Consider the following 20,839-nt stretch of genomic DNA (forward strand, 5'->3'; position numbering starts at 1 on the left):
GTAATAAATTATTAGGGGTGACCTGTAACAGAAATAGGAATTGTGCCAGAAAACTCACTTCTAAAACATGTTTCTACTCAGAAAAGATAAAGGCAAACTCTTCCATTCTTTAAGTATGAAACTCCTTTTAAATAAATATTTTAACTAGAGTCAAAAGTGAGTAAAATAAACTTTTTTCATTTCAGTAAGTTACATGTGATGAGAAGTATCATATGACAGGGGGAATAATAATGCTCTGCCATTTTGCTTAATATATCATTTAAGTGGGAAAAAATGAAATTTGGGTAAATAATACTGTATTTCATATAAGCTGTTTGAGTGCTAAGTATGTATTACAGATTAGATTAAATGTTTGAGTAATTCCACTTTTAATCCAACTATGAAAGTCTTCCAAGCAAGGCAGTAGGAAAAGAGATCTCTTAAAAGGACTCTCTAAAATATAGTGGGTGCTATTCATGTGTAACTGCCTTATGAATTAATTGTATGAACTGTATATTTTCTCTTTGGAAGTTTGAATTCTCTTCAATATTTTATAGCTCAGCAGTCCATTTCTTTCATGAAGTTTAAATAAGTGGATAAGTTTATCAGAGAACATCTTATCTAATAAACTTCTCCAGCTAAGGTACTATGCTCAATTCAATTTCCTACTCAACTATTTCCTTACCATTTCATTTGCATCATGTAGCGTGCTAGTTAAACTTTCACTGAGGTTTGGAAGAGACAGTCCTCCTTCTGCTAACGCTGAAAATAAAAATTGTGGGTTTTTTTAAAGTTACAAGCAGAAAATATCCATTTTTATGACACGCAAGTTAATGCCATATTTTTCCTTGTTTGCAGCACAATGCTCTAATAAGGTTACAAATTTCTATCTATCAAATGTCTCTCACTCATAAGAACAGATTTTTAGTCAACAACAAAAACATTCTGACACTTTGGAAATGTAAAAAATGTGCCTTCATTACAATTTGTTCCTGGTACTTGTGCAAGACAGAATAATCCAGCATTTCAGAAATGCAGCCATGCAGCCACTAGGGGCTTTTTGTGCGGCCAGAGCCTCCTGGGCGGTGATTAGGGGGGCAAAGTCGTGTTAACAAACATAGAAATATCACTTTTCACAGAAACAGACTTACTAGCTAGCAAATCTAAAAAAAGAAAAGAAAAAAGCAACAAAAAAGACAACAACATGCAAAGCACATCATTTGTTTCTATTTTGTTTAGGTTCAGTTAAAAAAATAGAGACAACTGTACATTATTTTTATTATTGATTCTGCAATAAAACCCTACATAAATAAATTACAATGATTTGGACATGTACATGCACATATTTATTTGTTTTCCTAACGTTAATTGAGTATTTTAGGAAAAATTGCCAGAGTGGCCACCAGCAAGAGTTGGTGGCCACCAAAAAATGTCTTGTGAGACCCCCTGGAATAAACTAAACGAGTTCTTATGTCAGTAAGATTAAGTTAATTAGTTTAATTATTTTCTTTCATTTATTTACAATTCATAAGCAAACACTTATTTCATTCTGAGATGAGAAAAAATGATGAAGTATCTTACATGTGCCCAGAAACTTGAACAGAAAGTTAAGGAGTACAGACACAGTACACTCTCACTGTAGGCTTACCAGAAAAAATATGAAATGGAATGCTCTTCTATTAAATTTTGAGAGTCACTTTCACATGAACAGCAAAGAAAAACATGTTTAAACCAACCCTAAACTAAACAGATTCTTGAAAGTTAAATTACCTTTTGCAGCCACCAACTGTCCATAGCTAAATAAGACCTCGCCTTCTGAGATAGGCTTGTCTGCAGTTTCTGTTTCCGTGACAGTCAGGCTGCTTTCATGTGTTGATGGGCCAGAACTGGGAGCATGCACAGGAGATGGAACCCTTGGTTCACAAGGAAGTGACTCAAAGTGTCTAATTGGTTCAGGAGAAGGTAAAATCAACATCTCTGGTTCTTCATCTTTAGCCACCGACATTACACTAAAAATGTAAGAAAATATTTTGTTACTGCACCAAAATACACTGCACTAAATCTTAAACTCAACATTGTAAAGAAATTCTAATGTACAACGCCTTTATTAAAAGAAGGAGCACAGTATTTCATGGACTGATCTGAATAAAAAATAAAAAATAACCTTAACAATGAGCTCTAATTATCTAACTAAAAATTTGCTTATTGTGTTTTGTCATAAAGAAGTTACTTCCATTAACATAGCAGCAAAAATAGTTCCCCATTTGGTAAAACGATAACAAAAAAGCACTTCAACAGAGCAAAATCTGTTACTAGCAGTTGTAACAAGAACCGGCTTACTAAATATCTTGTCAAATACGATTACAAACAAGTATTGATAAAATCTGGAGGAGGTCCTGATTTTCTTATACCTGTTATATAAATCAGCCTCCTATTCTATTTACTGAATTGTTTATCCCAACACTTCATGATATATACATACAGTATGTCCCTAAAGTTATTTACTATACAGGAAAAAAAGGCAAAATTACTTGAAGAGAAATTAGATAATATATTGATTGTTATAACTCACACAGCTCTTGGATGGAGAATTTCTTCATTCAAAGGACTGGGTTTTTCCTCATCCAGAGGAAGTTCAGCATCACCCCATGGATTTGGAGGTTTTGGGCTTCCCATTCTTGTTGCATCAGAGCCATGTTCTGATACAGGAGGGCTTGGAGTAGTTACTCTAAGAGGTGTATCAACTGGAGTAGCAGCAGGTGTGCCAATAGGAGTAGTGGCAGCTGGAATGTCAAATCCTACACATAGGAAATCAATCACAAAATTCAGACTGGCAAGTAAAACAACAAGTAATCCTCAGGCAAGGTCAAGTTATTTTGTTTCATAAGGCTTTCATATCTTACCTGAAAACATTCCAGTAGTTGTGGGGACTAAACTAATTTAAATAAATGGTTAGCATTTAGCAGGATTAGACAATTGCCTATAGCTCCCATTGACTTCAATGTGATTTGTGGGTGCTCAGCACTTCTGAAAGCCAACCCAATCTAATTTGGATGCTTAAACATGGATTTAACAACATTAGGCATAGATAAAGACGCAAAGGTCAGCCATTTCTCTGACATGGTGAGAGGAAAAGGGATGACTCCCAGAGACAATGCCAATGCAAATTCTGTCTGGTCAAGGCACAACTGATGCCCAATGGAAAACAAAAAAGCATATATTTTAAACAAATTAGCTCAAACCTTTTAAACTATGTGAGTTTCCACCTGCTCTCTCAGTGGAAACACAGACCCAACAGTGGTTATTCTCTGAGATAGTATCTTTGGGGGAGAAAATATTCCATGCCATAAATTAAAGTCAATAGATGTCAGTACACTTGTTCCATCTCATGTTTAAAGATCATTTTCATTACCTTTTTCTGTCATTTGTTCTTGTTCCCCAACATCTCCACCGATTTCTGTCACAGATGGAGAAGAAACTGGAGTTTTTACTGGAGTTGGTTCTTTTTCAGGAAGTGGTGTATGAGGTGGTGTAGCCAATGGAGTAGACACCACAGACTCCTGAAAAAAATAAAAGAAGAAAAAGACATATCATTGAAAATCCAGTAACACTGAGTGTTTTTTCCATTTAAATATGACCTCCTGGAACTCTTCCTAGCAAGCAAGAGGACTTGAAAAACCTTATCTGAAGATAACTTGATCAGACTCCAGTGTCAGAAGTCAGAAATCCTGGCTCAAGGTACAACAAGATGCCTTCATTCAGTGATCAAATGTTTCAATCTGCAGCCTGTTGGAATTAGTCATTCCTCTCGCCACCAAAAGAGGAAGCAAATTTGTCTCTACCAATAAATAACTCTGCTCTCCATGTAACCTTGTCTCTCCTAAGTTTGTTCAGAATTGCTGCCACCAGAGGACATCTTGGAAGAGTGTAACTGAAGTTCTACACATCCTAAACAAGGCAAGTTTGGTCCTCCACTCCCTCATCCATAGAGCACTCATAGAGATTGATAACTGTAGGATAACTCCCTTAAATATGGATAATCAAATCCCAATATTACTATTCCCCTCCTTCAGAGACCAATTTTATGTGCACAGCATTTTAAAAATAAATGTAGCAAACTGCAAAAGAACTCAAGTTTTGAAAACTGAAATTGGTTTAAATCTTGTTACTTATTGGGACTTACTGTAACTAAGAAGCCACAAAGTGCTTGTTCTGATTCAGAATCGCTTTTCAATGTCTTCAGATTGCACATAACCAAAATCCCGGGATTAAAAAAATAAATCCTAACACCCTCATAACTACAACTGGAAACGATAAAAAAATTCACTCTTACTGGCAAGACTGTTGTGCTTTGAAGAACATTTGCAGCAGGAACTGCTTTCTGAGCCTCCCTGTCACCCAGCATGACGGCAATAGTCTCAGTAAGAGCTTCATTCACAAAATGACTAATCATTTCTGAGTTCACTGGCACACCAGCGCTGACAAAGAGCTGGAATCCTCCACCACCTGCTGCCTCAACTAAAAAAGAACACACACAAAACCCAAATTCAAATTTTACTTCTTGATATGGAATGTATCATACTGCAGAGATATAACAATATGCTTAGCAATTTGCATCTTCAAAGAACTTTACATACATTAATGAACTCTCAAGCACTCGTGAGAAAGTATTATTCCTATTTTACAGATGAGGAAACTGAGGCAGATGACTTGTCGAAGGCCGCAGAGGGAGTCAGTGTAAGGGCTGAGGTGAGACTGTGGGAGTCCCTATGTCTCTCTCTAATGTATGTTTATAAGGCAGGCATTTATTTGATATGCCATTCTTCACAAGAGAGATAAAGACAGTCACCCTTGTAGTCTAGCAAAAGTACAATGCGCAGCTGCACTTCGATTTGCATGGAAGGAGGTCTACCAGAATTTGTTTGCAAAGCTGGCCCATTTGTGGAATGTTCTTTATCAATTAATCAGGGTATTTTGCTTTTATTGGCCTACTGACCCCTTTCTTCACCTCCGCATGTGCACAAACACACATCTTTTCTGTGCATTAGTTGATCAGTTTTGTACGTTTAACACCTCTTACGGCTTAGACAGTTAAAACTCCCTAACCAAGCTGTTAAAATACCTTTTAGCCCAAATTTGAGATGGATAGCCTTTGGTCCCATCTGCCTTCAGGCTGGAAAGCAACTGAGAACAACTACAATTCCTACTTACCAATGTCAGAGGTTACAGCCTCACTCTCTTCGCTCTCTGATGCACTCACCCTGGGCACTCTTTCCTGCTGGACGGGGTACATCCCGCTAATAATTCGTGCCATTACTTCTTGTTCCACCCTGACAAAACAAAACTTTTGTATTTCTACCAGCAGGCTCTGAGACAGCCAAATTGACGGCATTCTCAATATATGGGGAAAACTTAATAAGACAAAGGGAAATAGTTCAAAAAAAATACTTGTGTTGATTATGTATTTCTTGCTGCTATTTTATTACCTTCACCCTGACAGGAAACTCACCAGCTAATCAACCTATTTTCTAAAGTTTCCCTCCTTTCAATGATTTCATCCAGAATATCAGCTGGCTGTTGAGAAGCAGGAGCAGCTGGGGGAAATGGAGGGCCATTATATTTTGGAGAAACAACTTCCGTTTGTCTATTAAATTCCAGGATTGGTTCAGACAATTCTGGGATTCCATCCTCCTCCTCCTGATCCTAATTACAATAAAAGCAAAGAGACAGCCTTAAGGATTTTTGCTTTATAAAATAGTTACAGTTGTGTTATACCATACTACGCACACGCTTTCCTTTAACCATTTTGCAGTTAATATACAATATTTCAAGACTACCGACCCATAAATCTGTGCAGTTACAGTGGTACAGAAGTCATTACATAAACAGGATCTGGGTCTCCTGCCTGGGGTGCATGAGGCAGGAAGATAAAGGATAACTGCAATACCTCGGAAATGTACTTGCAACATTTTAACTGAAGAAACAATGTGTGAGGTAGTATATTTTATTGGACCAACCTCTGTTGGTGAAAGAGACAAGCTTTTGAGATTACACAGAGCTCTTCTTTAGTTCTGGGAAAGGTACTCAGTGTCACAGCTAAACACAAGGTGGAACAGACAAGGAGTAAACACATGTTGCAAGAGGCTAATTAAGATGAAGCAGGCGGTTAACAGCTCTACAGTCATAGGATAAAAGGAGGATTACTGGGTTACAGATTGTTGTAATGAGCCATAAATCCAATGTCTTTATTAAGTTCATGATTTTTAGTGTCTAAAAGAGTTATTAATTTTAAGTTCTTGTGTTTGTCTTCTGAAGGTGTTGTGCGAGGTCAGATATGAAGTGATCATTTTGTGAAAAGCAGTCACCCATGGGTGATAGGGTGTTTTTTTCTTTTATCATTTTTCTGTGTGAGTTCACTCGAGAGCGTAGAGATTGTCTGGTTTCACCCCATAATTTTTATTAGGGTGGGACACTGACAGACCAGGTGCCAGCTCATGACAAGGCCACTAGGCCTCACTGAGCACTGACAAAAGCATAGCTGGGAACCAGTCTGGCTCACCTGTGTGTTAGTATTATTAAAATAGACATTAAGTTGATAAGAATGTGTATACTTTTTAGACTTGATGAAACACCTGTAGGATGCTGCATGTATTGATCTCATTTATAAATTCTCTAGCCCGGGGTCGGCAACCTTTCAGAAGTGGGGTGCCGAGTCTTCATTTATTCATTCTAATTTAAGGTTTCGCGTGCCAGTAATACATTTTAACGTTTTTAGAAGGTCTCTTTCTATAAGTCTATAATATATAACTAAACTATTGTTGTATGTAAAGTAAATAAGGTTTTTAAAATGTTTAAGAAGCTTCATTTAAAATTAAATTAAAATGCAGAGCCCCCCGGACCGGTGGCCAGGACCCGGGCGGTGTGAGTACCACTGAAAATGAGCTTGCGTGCCGCCTTTGGCACAGGTGCCATAGGTTGCCTATCCCTGCTCTAGCCCATGGTATAAAGTTACATTGGGTGTTTTCATTGTAAACCTCGGTAACTGTGTAACTCACCAAGAAAGAAGCATTAATTAGTGTAAAGTGCTGGTCCTGCACACAGGAAGGTCCACGGAAACCAAATGATTGTGAAACATCAAAGGACAAAAGACTTTCTTGATTGCCCACCCTCCCCCCACTCCATACACGAAGAGGAGACTGGAGCCAACACTTGTTCCATCCGTTTGAACTCTGGGGGAAGGAAATAAAAATCCCTGACCAGAAAGAACTGCATCACTGTGCTGCTTGGAATTTGGAGAGGGCAACATTTCTAAGCATAAGCAAGGCATCACCAAGCTACTTATCTTGGGTTAACCCTAAAGGGCATATAGAGCTTGCACATTACAGTAGCATCTATTACTTTTTGAAATCTAAGAATGTTACTCATTTGTGTGTGTATGTTTGTCTGCTTTAACCTTGTAAATAACACTCATTTCTTTTTCCTAGTTAATAAACCTTTAGTTAGTTTAATATAGGACTGGCTACAAGCTTTGTCTTTGGTGAAAGATCTAAGGTACAACTGACCTGGGGTAAGTGATTGGTCCTTTGGGACTGGGAGTAACACTAAAAATCACAGCAATATTCAGGTAAGTGACCATCTATCACAAAGGCAGGCTTGCCTAAGTGGCAAGATAGACCACACTGGCCAATGGGACTGTCTGTAACTCCATGTAAAGGCTTTTGTAGTGCGTGAGGAGTTCACACTTGATACTTGGTTAGTGAAATCTAAGGATAGAACACAGAACCAGTTTGGGTTTTGTGCCCTGTTTCTTAACAGTCTGCCCTGAGGTTGGCACTCATGCTTGTGAGCCACTCTAGACAGCTTGACATAGGGCATTTAGTGCACTGGATGAGGTACACCACATGTTTTGATAGGAATGTGTAGGACCCCTGGATCTTGAAAGGTGTGCTGTGGAGAGTATTGATCATATGGAGATAGGTCTGCAGGTTTTGCATCTGTTGTTATGGCTCCACTACCTATCCATCAATCTCCCTCTCAAACACACCCACACCAGTACCAACTTCCTGGACACCACCATCAACTTCAACAATAGAACTCTACAGGCAACTATATAAAAGAAACCCACTGATCACCATACCTACCTTCACAGATCTACTTACCACCCCAAACACACCAAGAAAGCTTTTATCTACAGCCAGGCACTCAAACAACAGAGAATATGCTCCAAGGAGAAAGTCCTGGATACATACCTCAACACTCCTAAAACTGCCTTCACTCAAACAAAGTCACTCCACCAAAGAAGTAGATTGCATCAAGGAACGGGCCAACAAAATGCCCTGAGAGAACCCGTTTTAATACAGGAAAAATAAACCCACTGACCAAACACCCATAGTTGTCACCTACCATCCCACACTGGAACCCAGGCAGGGTATTGTTAAACAATTAGGAGATAGGATATCTCCAATTATGACTGATGCTCAATGGGGACTACCTGAACCCCCTCTTCCGGCTTTCAAACAACCCTCCCACCTCACCCTGCTCATCATCAAAAGCAAGCTCCCCAGAGACCAGGACATACCAACTCAAAGCAGCACCAGACCCTGCCAGAACAACAGATGCAAAACCTACAGACATATCTCCACTACTGTGGTGACCAATATTGCCCACAACACACCTTTCAAGATCATGGGGTCCTACACACGCGGTGTACCTCATCCAGTGCACTAAATGCCCCAATAACAACTATGTGGGTGAAACCAGACAATCACTACACACTCAAATGAACTCACACAGAAAAATGACAAAAGACAAAAACACCCAATCACCCGTGAGCAAACACTTTTCACAAAATGATCATTTCACATCTGATCACGCAGTCTTCATCCTCAATAGAAACCTGCGCAACACCTTCAAAAGATGAGCCTGGGAACTTGGATTCATAATTCTGCTACATACCAAAAATTATGAACTTACTAAAGACTCTGGATTTATGGCTCATTACAGCAATCTGTAACCCACTTATCCTCCTTCTGTCCTAGGGGTGTTAACTGTCCAGTTCTTCTTGAATAGTCTCTTGCAACATGTGTTCCACTTATCTATTCCACTTTGTATTTAGCTGTGACACTCAAGAACCTTTCCCAGACCTGAAGAAGAGCTCTGTGTAAGCTCGAAAGCTTGCCTCTTTCACCAATGGAAGTAGGTCCAATAAAAGATATTACCTTAGCCACCTTGTCTCTCTAATATTGTGAGACCAATATAGCTACAGCAACACTGCAATTATAAATGAAGTCACTTGTAATATGCATCTCAGAAATGCTGTCCCATAACACAGATTTTCAATCTTTTCATGGATATCCATTTTCTGCAGAATTTACGATTTAATTTAAAATAAGTTTCAGTATCACCTGGCTGTGAAGATACGGACCAAAATGTGAATTTATTGAGCACACCAGCAGGTAAACTATAGTTCTAACAGATGTGTCGTTATCTTGGAAGCTTAATGGTAATTTAAATACACACATTTATTTTTTCACTACATTTATTTGCTGAAGAGTTAGAAGGTATTTCTAAGCAATGAAATGCAAGACTAAAAAGCTTAATTTTCTGACCCTGAACCCCTTTTGTTTTTTGTTTCTTTGTGTTTTTGCACAAGCCTCTACACAGAACCATGGCCAATCACGCACATCATACCACACTGTAACGCTTAACAGAGGCACCACAAAGGACCAGATCCTGCAACCTTCGTTTAGCATATAAAAATTTTTACTTATCTAAATAGTAAGAATCATCCAGGAGTGAACACTTTTCACAAAGCGATCACTCTATATCTGACCTCTCAGCCCTCATTTTCAAAGGAAACCTGCACAACACTTTCAAAAGATGAGCCTGGGAGCTTTAATTCACAGCTTTGCTAGACACTAAAAATCACGGACTGAATAGAGATACTGGATTTACGGCGTATTACAACAATCTATAACCCACTAACAAGACCCCCAGCTGCTCAGCCTGCTCCTTTCCTCCCTATCACTGAAGGGGTGTTAACGGGTCACTTCACCGTGAATGGCCCCTTGAAATATGTGTTGACTACTTATGCTAAACAATCTGTTCCACCTTGCATTTAGCAGTGACACTCTGAGGCTATGTCTACACTAGCACTTTTGTCAGTATAACTTACGTCACTCAGGGGTGTGAAAAAAACGCACCCCGAGCGACGTAAGTTACACCGACAGAAGCGCAGGTGTGGACAACACTGTATCAGTGGGAGACGCACTCCCGCCGACATAGCTACTGCCACTCGTTGGGGGTGGTTTAATTATGTCAATGGGAGAGCTCTCTCCTGTCAGCATAGAGTGGCTACACAGGAGATCTTACAGCAGTGCAGATGCATTGGTACAGATGTGCCGCTGTAAGCTCTTTAGTGTAGACATCACCTGAGTAAGTTTCCCAGTCCTGAAGAACAGCTCTGTGTAAGCTTGAAAGCTTGTCTCTCACCAACAGAAGTTGGTCCAATACAAAATATTATCTAGTTCATTTGATCTCTCTAGTAAGAATTACTCACATGAGTAAGACCTGAAGGACTGACCCGTAAGGTTATGTCTACACTGCAACGAAAAACCCACGGCTGGTGCAAGCCAGCTGACTCGGGCTTGCGGAGCTCGGGCTGCGGGGCTGTTTCATTGCAGTGTAGACTTCCAGGCTTGGGCTGGGGCTCGGCTCTAGGAATCTGTGAGGTGAAGGGTCCCAGAACTCAGGCTAAGAGGGAAAAGGGAGCAAGCAGTTCCACCCTGATATTAAGGTTTCTCTCCCAGTCTTCCGCTCCACTAATTTTCAAGCATTTTAAAATTGAAAAAGGTAATAAAGCTCCATACTGGGTATGGGGGGGGGGGGGGAGGAAAAAAAGTTCTGGGTTTTTAAAAAGATGTTTTCTTAAATAATGCATAACTTACAAAACAGACTTATCAACATGATATTCACATTTGGATTGCACCAAATAGAAATCTTACCCAAAAAATTCTATATGAACTATTCTGTAACATTTAAAAATAATTTATTACATTTAAATTCAAATAAGGGTGCCATAGCATCTTAAAATTACTCTGGATGACTTGTGAGTTGATAAGCAATTCATTCTATTGGGATATATGCATTCATAGCCATAATTCATTCTCACAGTGAATTTACAAATTCCTCTGTCCGGTGTTTCATTATGCATGTTCTTTCTACTGACTGCATTAACTCTTATAAATTTTCTTTGAGGTCTCCCATTTAATATAAGCTTTTCTAAAGTGTTTAAAATGCAGACATCTGGATTAAATAAACTAAGTATATGCAATAAATCTCACATGTAACTAATAGCTTCTGGCTAAAACTTCAGCGGTTTTTCTACATTTCCAAATCATATACATAAGATTTAAAAAAAATATTTTTATTAGTATACCAATCTGAACAGGGAAGTATATATTATACTCATTTTGGGATAATACATAATCTTCACAGAAAATTAAATCCAAAAATAATGTTCAGTATTTAATTATACAGACTAAACCTATTAATATGTCATCTTCCAGTCTTTTCCTGAATGATCTGTAGTTAATTCTGCATTTCACCTCCTAAGGGACCTTTGAAAATATCTATCATGACTACCAATCAAAAAAAAATGACAAATTAGAAGTTATTTTAGACCTAGTTGGAATATTAATCATTCTACATTTCAAAGTATGAAGTTGAGGCCATCTCTATTTAGATCTCAAAAGTATATTCACATAATGTTATAGAAATAAAAAATGGCAGAAATGATCAGGTAAAATACGAGAATTTTGTTTTATCATTGAAAAATATATTAATAGTCTCTTATCAAAGTTCTCCAATAACTTAATCATGAATTTATTTTTTGACACTTGATTTTCAAAGGCTTTCATGGTGTAGGCCTTGGCTACATTAAACCTCCTCTTTAGCTGTACTCATCAGGACGAGTTTTTCAGTCAGAAAAACTAGATGGAACCATTTTCCATGGGAAAATGCAGTTCCATCTAAACCGAAATGCGTTGCAAAATCTTGTTGATTTTGCCAAAATTTCATTTAGAGGAAAAAGGAGGGGAATGTTCCGACAATGGTGAAACGTCCTGTTTCAACATTTCTGCTGGTCACACCCTCTGCTCCAGCTTGTTACCAGACCGTTAATTCCAAAGTTGCGTAAAAACTCGTAGAATATGATTAGTAAGAATAACTTCAATGCCAACTAGCAAACTATGTACAATAGGCTAACTAGCCCACATACGGTAGGTGCAAAAATTATATTTTGTCCTTTGGATAAGCAGCCATTCAGGGAAGGCAGAACTGTGAATGCGGATAGTATTAGAAGGATATTATCAGGTAAGAAATTTCCCATTCTATAGCCCTATGTCTGCCACAATACTGTTACATGTGGGAAGTAGCAAGCAGAGAACAGAACTAGGGAGGGATGAAGAAGTAGAATAGGAAGTGAAGGGAGGGCTTTTCCCATCAATTGCCAAAACAGAAAGCGACTTCTGGATCAATGCATGCAGCACCTTCCTTTTGAAGGACGCTTCTGCAGAGGATAGAAAGTTCACCTTATAGTGTCTAATAAAAGGGTTAATAAAGGACCATGTTGCTGCCCTGCAGATCTCCTCAGGGGAAGAACATGGGCAGAAAGAGCCTAAAGACACCATAGATCTTCTGTTTTGATTCTGTCAAAACAGGTTCAACCTGATGCCTTGTACGCCTTGACAATGCATAATCTGATCCATCTAACCAGATATAGTTTAGATAGCTGGAGCCCTTGTCACTTCGGATGAAAGGAGATGAACAAAGAAGCCAATCTTCTTGTTGAATCGGTGCACTCAATATATATCTTTAGTACTCCAAAAGCATCCAGATTATGCCACAGCTTTTCTGCAGGATGCTGTGGATTTGGATGGAATCCTATGTGGCACGGAAAGATGAGTTCACTTTTGACGAGAAAGATTATGAGTTCCTTCATACCACTTTGTCATTATGAACGACTCAATAAGATTTATGCATCGATAAAGCTGCCAACTTCAAGACTCATCTAGAGGTCGTGATAGCAACCAAGAAACAGGTTTTGATAGATCTGTAGAAAGGTGAGGATCCATGTAAATGGTTTAAAAGGGTGCTTTGAGCACCAGTGGTAGGTCCCATTTGGGAACCAGTCTGACTGCTCTGAGAAATCCAAGTACTTGGATTCTCTTCCAAGGACATCAAATAAGACGCTACTTGTGGCCAACATCTGGCTGAATACTGTAGTGTTGAACTGCCCATCAAAACTACACACAGGAAGGGAATAGCTCATATGTATCAGAATTGGGGTTGATGCTGGACTGCAGAATCTGAGTGTCCACATGGATGGGGCAGCTATACTGATATCACTGTTAAAACTTTTTTGTGTACGTAGTCTCTAACTATTACTGTTGAGGAGAAACCTTCAAAATGAGAGCCTGAAACAACAGCTCTAGGGTGTGAACTGTCCCATTTATTTCAATGGGTGCTAACTCCTATGCTAATGAGGATACTTTGATTGTCAACATAGTTAATTATTTCACTGCTCTCCAAAGCATAAAGAAAAAGAAAGGGAGTAACTTGAAGGTCTATCTTAGCATTTCCCCAAAGTGCAAGATGCACCAAGACATAAGAAGGCAAATGCAGAAGGGTTATACATTACCAGAGGTAGGCCTTTAACACGATACGCCAGGACAGCAATGGGGGCACAACACATTTCATCTTCCTCAGGACTCAACTTTCAAAAATTTGGGAACTGCTGCATTATCCAATGACAGAGTAGCTAACTAAAATTAGCATTTTAACATCTTAAGTATCTTCTGGACCTATCTTCTACCACAAGAAATCAGAGAGAAAGAAGTACTAAACGCAGAGAAAACTCATGGACCAAAGTACCAAAAAATCCTGTCCACGTGAAATTGAAAAACCAGGAAGTTTTTTGACAAATACTTATCTTCTTAACTTCTAACAGATTGTACTTTTCATGGGAGAAAAAGGCCAATTTTCCTGCATAACATTTTATGGACATGTCTCCATGCACATTCAAAGGAAAGCTATTACTATAAAAGAGGATTGCTTTTGATGTCTTAAATATTTCTGTCACTCCGGAGACCTGATTTTATGGTTCCACATTATTTTTGTCTTGCACATTTTTAAGAATACTATATATATGGTCATGAGCCAAACATGTGTTGCCATTGAAACATTATTTTGTTTTGTGGTTAAAATGCATACCATTGCCAAGAACAAAAAATAAAAGCAATCCTGGAGAAAAATGAAAAATGGAGAATAACTCATATTAACATTTAAAGAATTTAGATGCTGTTAGGTTCTTTTTACTGTTATTTCTTAAATTGATTTCTTAAGTAGTTTCCCTGTTCATTTTTAAAGAATAAGCATTTGTGCAAATAGAAAAAAACTGCCCAAGTAGATTTATTAGTTCTTTTAGAGAAGTTCTGGTCATTTTTTTAAAGAGTCATTTGCATAGCTTTGACAGAACTGGAACATATTTTTAGATATACTGTACATTTAATACACATATTTCTAAAGTGAATTTACCATAGTGGTCACAAATGGAGCTCTCTGAGTGGCTGTCAATAAGGTTATTCACATGTTCATATATTTACAAGGTATTATTGACAGTTTTTCTTACTTTTATTTCCAAAATCCATTTGGTAATAAGAACACTATATATGCAATTCATTTTCAAGGGCTGCAACATCACCAAACGATGTATGCTGTGTCTTCCTACTTGATATTAACTTACTTCATTGCTATTCTCCAGTAAGTGCACAAACAGGTAGGTCTCAAATGCTAGTACCACTATTGACTCTGAAGTGCTGTTCTTCGACGGCATGCCTTTATTTCTAAGGAGTCTAGGCACGTACAATTAAAACCCAATTCTTAAAATTAAGTTAACTCTCTTCCTTTTGTTTGTCAAAGGTCCTTTATCTATTAACAAATTACGTATTTATTTCAACAATGAAGAATAAGATTGTTCAGCAAGTAGATATATATTTTTAAGTTGTTAGTAAATACAGGGGAAAGACCTCGGTATTGATACAAAAATTATATTAATAAAATTATTGTAACTTTTTAAAAAGTTGTTACAAACTTGTTTGCACCTTTACTTAATATTAAGATATAGCTACAAAAGTGTTATTGCCAGGATGCTTGGAAATATAACAATATACATGTTTAGCTAATTATGTTACAAAATGTTAAAGCTAATCAAAAAAATTCCAGAAGATTTCTGCTTCTATCTCCCAAGGACAAGCACACATCAAGCAGAAACAAACTTTGTGAACATTTTTAGGAATAAATCTGATTGCGAAAAGAATCCAGGATTGTGTTATTAGAGCAATAAATGTAGAGGTAAAGTGGGCCTATTCGAACCCCTCCTGCCACTTCTTTTCAAAGAAAAAGCTACGTTTAACCCACACAAAGATTTCTAGAACTAGCCTTACTGAAACTGATTTATTTTGTAAACATACTGAAGTCTTTATTCTTTACACTTGGAGAATATTTATGGTGGGAAATGTTTTACAGAAGATACCGGTTACTTCCAAGTAACTCATGTCAACACTTAGAGATGAAAATCTTCGTTGTTTCTCAAATACTTAAGATTGTATATGCTTCTTTCAATATGTATATTTGCAAATATTTTGTAAATGCAAGCCTGATAGTACTGTTATATAACTAGCAAAATGTTTTATGCACAAATATAGTAAGTTCACTTGATGACTGACTAATTATTAACATAAGAAGCCATTAAAGTATAGAATATTTATATTAATGGGGAATTATGGGAGTGAGCAAACCTTCATCCAATGCAGGAAGACAAGAAAATCATCATTCCAAAAATTGTCATGTAGAGTCACCCATTTAGTCTAAAGACTTTCTAAAAGTTATTTAATTTTAAGACTGTTTTGAGAACTAAAAACTCTTACATAAAGAACAGGAGTGCTTGGACTTTTTGAATTTCATTTCCTGTCATACTATAAGAAAAATTAAAAAAAAATCTCAAAAAATGGACTGAATAAAAGAGTTAAAACTTTAAAAGTTATCTGAATCTATTCTTCAATGGCCTTTGTTCCTTTTTTGTGGCAGGAATGTCCCATATTCATTAACAGGCTGCATATTCAGGATGTGAAAGAGTCACCTAGGCCAACCCCAAAGGCATGAAGCCAGTCAAAGAATGACAGCAACCAACCTGAATCTAAACAAGAATGAAAGAGGTGTGTTTTCCCTACGATTTCATGAAAATAAGGAGAAGGATATAAAAGACATTGAAGTGAGCACCCCCCTCACAACCACCCTCTGCTACTCTGCTTAGACAGCAAGCACTCCACAACTCACCCAACCCATCTCTACAAGCAAACTGCCATAGACAGTTAAGAAAAAAAGAGAAGACTCAAGAAGAAATCAACCCAAGACGTCAATGTGGATTGGTGAGAGGAAGTTAACTAAAACACTGCCAAGAGATTAGATTTAAAACTCTTGTAATGATTTTGTTGGATTACTGAAATGCTGCTGTAATTTAAAAGACAAACAGTTTTTCCTATTAATCATCAAATGGTTATACCATGTATTCCTGGAGAAGAAAACGGGTTAAACATTGGTAAACAGAAAAATAATTAGTTTTAATTGGATTTAAGATTCCTAATATAGATTAATTTGTCTGTCTCAAGATAGTTCCTTAAATGCCTTCTTCTAAGTAACTGATTTAAATATTTTCTTTGGTTTCATAGGATATAGTAAAGATAGACAGCCAGTTTATAATTGGTAATTTATTAATAACCAACAAGTCCACTTGCCTTGAAACAAATATACTTTTTTGCTCACCTATAAACATTCATAGTTATCGAAGGCTATATTAAAGAATGGATTCACAATAATTTTAAACAATATACTTTGGTCTTAACTTTACCAAGAGAAAAGAACACCTCAGAGTTGTTCACTCTCAAGGGTGTTAATCTCTGTTAAAAACTCTCCACAGAGAGACGTACAGAAGAGATTATAACGGAAATAAGCAGTTTATCATTTTGGTTTGGTCATTTGTGTTGTTTAAGGTTTTGTTTTCCTTTCTTTAGTAATACAATAGCCATGGTTATTAATTATGATTTTGCTTGGTCTTGATCACACCCAAGCAAGCAGCTCCCAACCAAGATACACACATTTGCAATAACTGCCAAAGATCATGCAAATCTCGAATTGGACTATTCAGTCATATGAGACATTGCAAACCATTTACATGATAGGCTACAATTCCCACCCTCTCTCACAGACAAAAGGATGCCAACTATGATCACAGTGCCTCCTAGCATATGTAAAAGAAACACTGTGACTAAATAATGGGAGCCATATCCCAAACCATAAGTAAGAGCTGGCCTACCATTGCTTGTTTCTCTAAACCAAATGTTTTTAGTCATTTAAAAACAAAATTACTTGGCATCCAACAATTTAAAACCACCCCTTTCAATCTCACATAAAGCTACACTACACAAGATGCATATTTTTTTTATAAAGTACAATTTTTAATGCTATATTTCATATTGAGGAACAGAACAGAATTGAATATAAAAGTCAAAGGCAGGGACATCTTTGGGATGTAATTACCTGAATGACATCAGTAACATCAACAAAATTAGTTCCTGGGAACTTCAGATCTTCCTCCTCATACTGAGTTTGTTCTGGACCCTTATAAAAGGTAGACAAAAACATACATATCTTAAATTAAAAGGTATAACTGTAGAAAAACTTTATACTGAGAATATGATCAAGCTACAGTGACCATCTTGTTGCATACTAATTAGATCTTAAACAACAACCATGCAAATTTTTTTATCCTAACAGTTAGAGGGATTTCTCTATAGACCAGGAAGAGGACTGGATGGTATCCATTAAGCAATTCAGTAAAATGAATGCTAGCACTCCTTGGACTTGGCTGTAGGATTTAATAGAAAATCTCTGCTTCAGAATCTCAGGACAACATTATTTTTATAACTATCAAACTTTTTTTTGAAATACACAAGAGAGGGACAAATGACTGCAAAGCGAATCACTCAGTCTGGAAATACCTAAATTAAGGTTCCCCAAAGCAACCTTAACTCTACTTCCTTGTGCATAATCATTACAAACTAGTTTTTAATTACATGATCACAAGCTCTTTTTTGAGGGTGGGGCGGTTGATTGGGGGAAGGGCAGAACCCTGCCTCATTCAGTGGCAGAATGAGAATGAGAGTTCAGCTGAATGATGAATGAGTTGTGTAGTGAATGAGGCAGGGGTCTGCAGGAACATCACCTCATGCAATGAGGAGGCTGGTTGGTGTGCAGTGAATGAAGCAGACACACACATGCTGAACAGCTAAGGAAAAAAGAAATATTGAACAGTTGCCTCATTCAGTTCACATAGTTCAGCCTGTGCACTGAATGAGGCTGAGGTCCTGTGGAAGAAACAATATGTGATCTTGTCATCATATGCTTCAGTTTGCAACCTTAACATTCTTTGGATAGTTTTCTGCCTGGAATTCACACATATCTTCATTACTTCCTAAATGCTCTATGACAACTCTGAAAAGGGACATGGGCAAAATCATGATTCACAGATCTGAAGGCCAGAAGGGGCCATTGTGATCATCTAGTCTGACCTGCACCATACAGGCCATAGCACCTCACGGAGTAGTTAGCGGCTTGCCTATGTTGCTGTATAAGGGAGCTCAAGGCACCTCCTTACTGCCTTGCACAGCTACCTTGTATTGTCGGTCTGTGCGCAGGGTGGTGAGACGATCCTCAGGGCCACTATTCCCCACCCAAGGCAAGCGGACAGGGAATGGACATAGAGGGTGCTAGGAGTGGGTGAAGCCTTCTCTCCTCCATGTGCCAGCTAATACAGCTGAGCCTGCATGGATGGAGAAGCAATGTGCTACTGGTATGGGCCAACAGCAGATTACTTCCCCTCCGCCGTCCCCAAAAGAGTCACAATTCTTTCCCTATGCTGTTCCTGGGGTGGGCACAGCTATGCACCACTCCTTACTCAGAGATGGAAGGAAATTAACGATCTACACCTTGTTAAAGATTTTGTTTCAAATAAATAAAACCCCACCCATCTTAGAAGTCACAATTTAGTTCTCTTTTCTGTTTACTAGTGGGCCTACTTACTTTAACAAAGAAGGAATAATTAATTACTATCAAATGATCTAATGTAACATTAATGTATTAATATCTACTTATCAAACTAACACCAATTCTTAGGCATTTAGACCAATACCTGAATCAGACTGCTGACAGGAGGAAGTGCTGCTTCAGAGCTTGTAGAAGCCTGGTTTATACTCACACTGTCATTTGAAATACTGTCAATATCTACATTCGGTAATACCTAAAATGGAAAACACCACAAGTCCAAAATCGAAGTCTGTATTAATTAAAATTTCCTCTGTTCAAACTGTTCATAAGAACATGGAATGGCTCCCCATTATCATGCCTGCACCTGATCAGGACTGGATTTTACAGACAGATTTAACATAATAAACAAGCTAAGAACATTCCCCCAAGAGTACTTCCTTCTCTTTTTTTTCTGTTATCTTACTTTTCCTGCTGTCCACTTCATTTGAGGTCTTCAGTTTTGCTATCTATAACAGATTGTTAACACCCTGGGACCTTGTCATCTTGTATGTTTTAATTGCCAAACACATGTACGGTAATTGTACATAATAAAGACACCACCCCAATTCACATCAATTATTCAGAATTCTGTGATTGATTGACTCATGGGTCATTTATGTTGCCTTATAAGCTACTGTGTAGTTAAGTGTACTTTTAAGTAATAAGCAGTAACTATTAATTTTGTAATAGACACATTGTAATAGATGTACAATCTTTGTACAATACAGTTAGAAGAAGAATTAGAGTGGTTATGTTCTTTGCAGTGATAAAGATTTTTCAACAGGTACACAAATGCATCAAAAGGAAATGTAAGTACTAGTTTAAATCTTTGACAAAAGCCTCATCACTTGGAACATTTAAAACTAAACTGGACAAACACCAAAAAAGTGTGTTGATGAGAAAAGTGGTGCACTGGCAGAGGGATAGACTACATGTTCTATATGGGATTTTTTATTTAAATCTCCTACTTCTATTATTCAAAAGTTATATTTAAAGGAGTGAGGGGAGAGAGGGGGAATACTGACAGCATATCTTCTGCTTCAGTTTGATTCTCCAATGAACACAGAATACTGAATTTTTGATAAAACATTCATTTCCATTTCCATGACAACAGACTCATATCACAAACATGGGATTAGGACTTCAGTGGTTGACTGGTCTGAAGGGAAACTGTGTTGCAAGGAACCTCATATTTAAACACAAAATTTAAATGGCAAAGCGTTCAGCCAAGTAAATTGTTATTGTTTTAAATAAATTAAACTCTCATTTTCGAGTTTCCTCCAGCATTAAAGTCTCCCTTGACACAAGGAATATACTTGCAGATATGTTCCTTTTCCAAACAACTCTATTCTGGTTAAATAATAAAAATGATTGTAAAAAAAATTCAAAACAATTAAGCACAGGATGACTGATTTTTGGTTTACACTACACCATATGGTGTTAACATTAAGAGAAAAGGCATCCACCAATGCCAAATCATTCACATAGAATCACAGAACTGTAGGACTGGAAAAGACCACAATAGTCCATCTAATCCAGTCCCCTGCCCTCAAGGCAAGACTAAGTATTAACTAGACCATTCCTGACTGGTGTTTGTCTAACTTGTTCTTAAAAACCTCTGATGACAGAGATTCCACAACCTCCCTGGGCAATTTGTTTC

General features: G+C 37.6%; 1 protein-coding gene across 1 annotated transcript in view; it reads right to left on the minus strand.

The window, feature by feature from the left end:
* Nucleotides 1-20,839, minus strand: part of KIAA0586 (KIAA0586 ortholog) — a 111,196-nt gene that overhangs the window by 41,127 nt on the left and 49,230 nt on the right. The window contains exons 17-25 of the mRNA XM_029912090.1: nucleotides 19,286-19,393; nucleotides 17,635-17,715; nucleotides 5,489-5,682; nucleotides 5,191-5,309; nucleotides 4,313-4,497; nucleotides 3,392-3,539; nucleotides 2,552-2,777; nucleotides 1,750-1,988; nucleotides 665-741 (exon numbers count right to left, since the gene is read on the minus strand). Coding sequence (XP_029767950.1) covers nucleotides 665-741; nucleotides 1,750-1,988; nucleotides 2,552-2,777; nucleotides 3,392-3,539; nucleotides 4,313-4,497; nucleotides 5,191-5,309; nucleotides 5,489-5,682; nucleotides 17,635-17,715; nucleotides 19,286-19,393 — 1,377 coding nt within the window. The remainder of the gene's footprint in view (nucleotides 1-664; nucleotides 742-1,749; nucleotides 1,989-2,551; nucleotides 2,778-3,391; nucleotides 3,540-4,312; nucleotides 4,498-5,190; nucleotides 5,310-5,488; nucleotides 5,683-17,634; nucleotides 17,716-19,285; nucleotides 19,394-20,839) is intronic.

Source organism: Terrapene carolina, unplaced genomic scaffold (genome assembly GCF_002925995.2).
Source record: "Terrapene carolina triunguis isolate 2854851 unplaced genomic scaffold, T_m_triunguis-2.0 Scaffold189, whole genome shotgun sequence".
Classification (NCBI taxonomy): domain Eukaryota; kingdom Metazoa; phylum Chordata; order Testudines; family Emydidae; genus Terrapene; species Terrapene triunguis.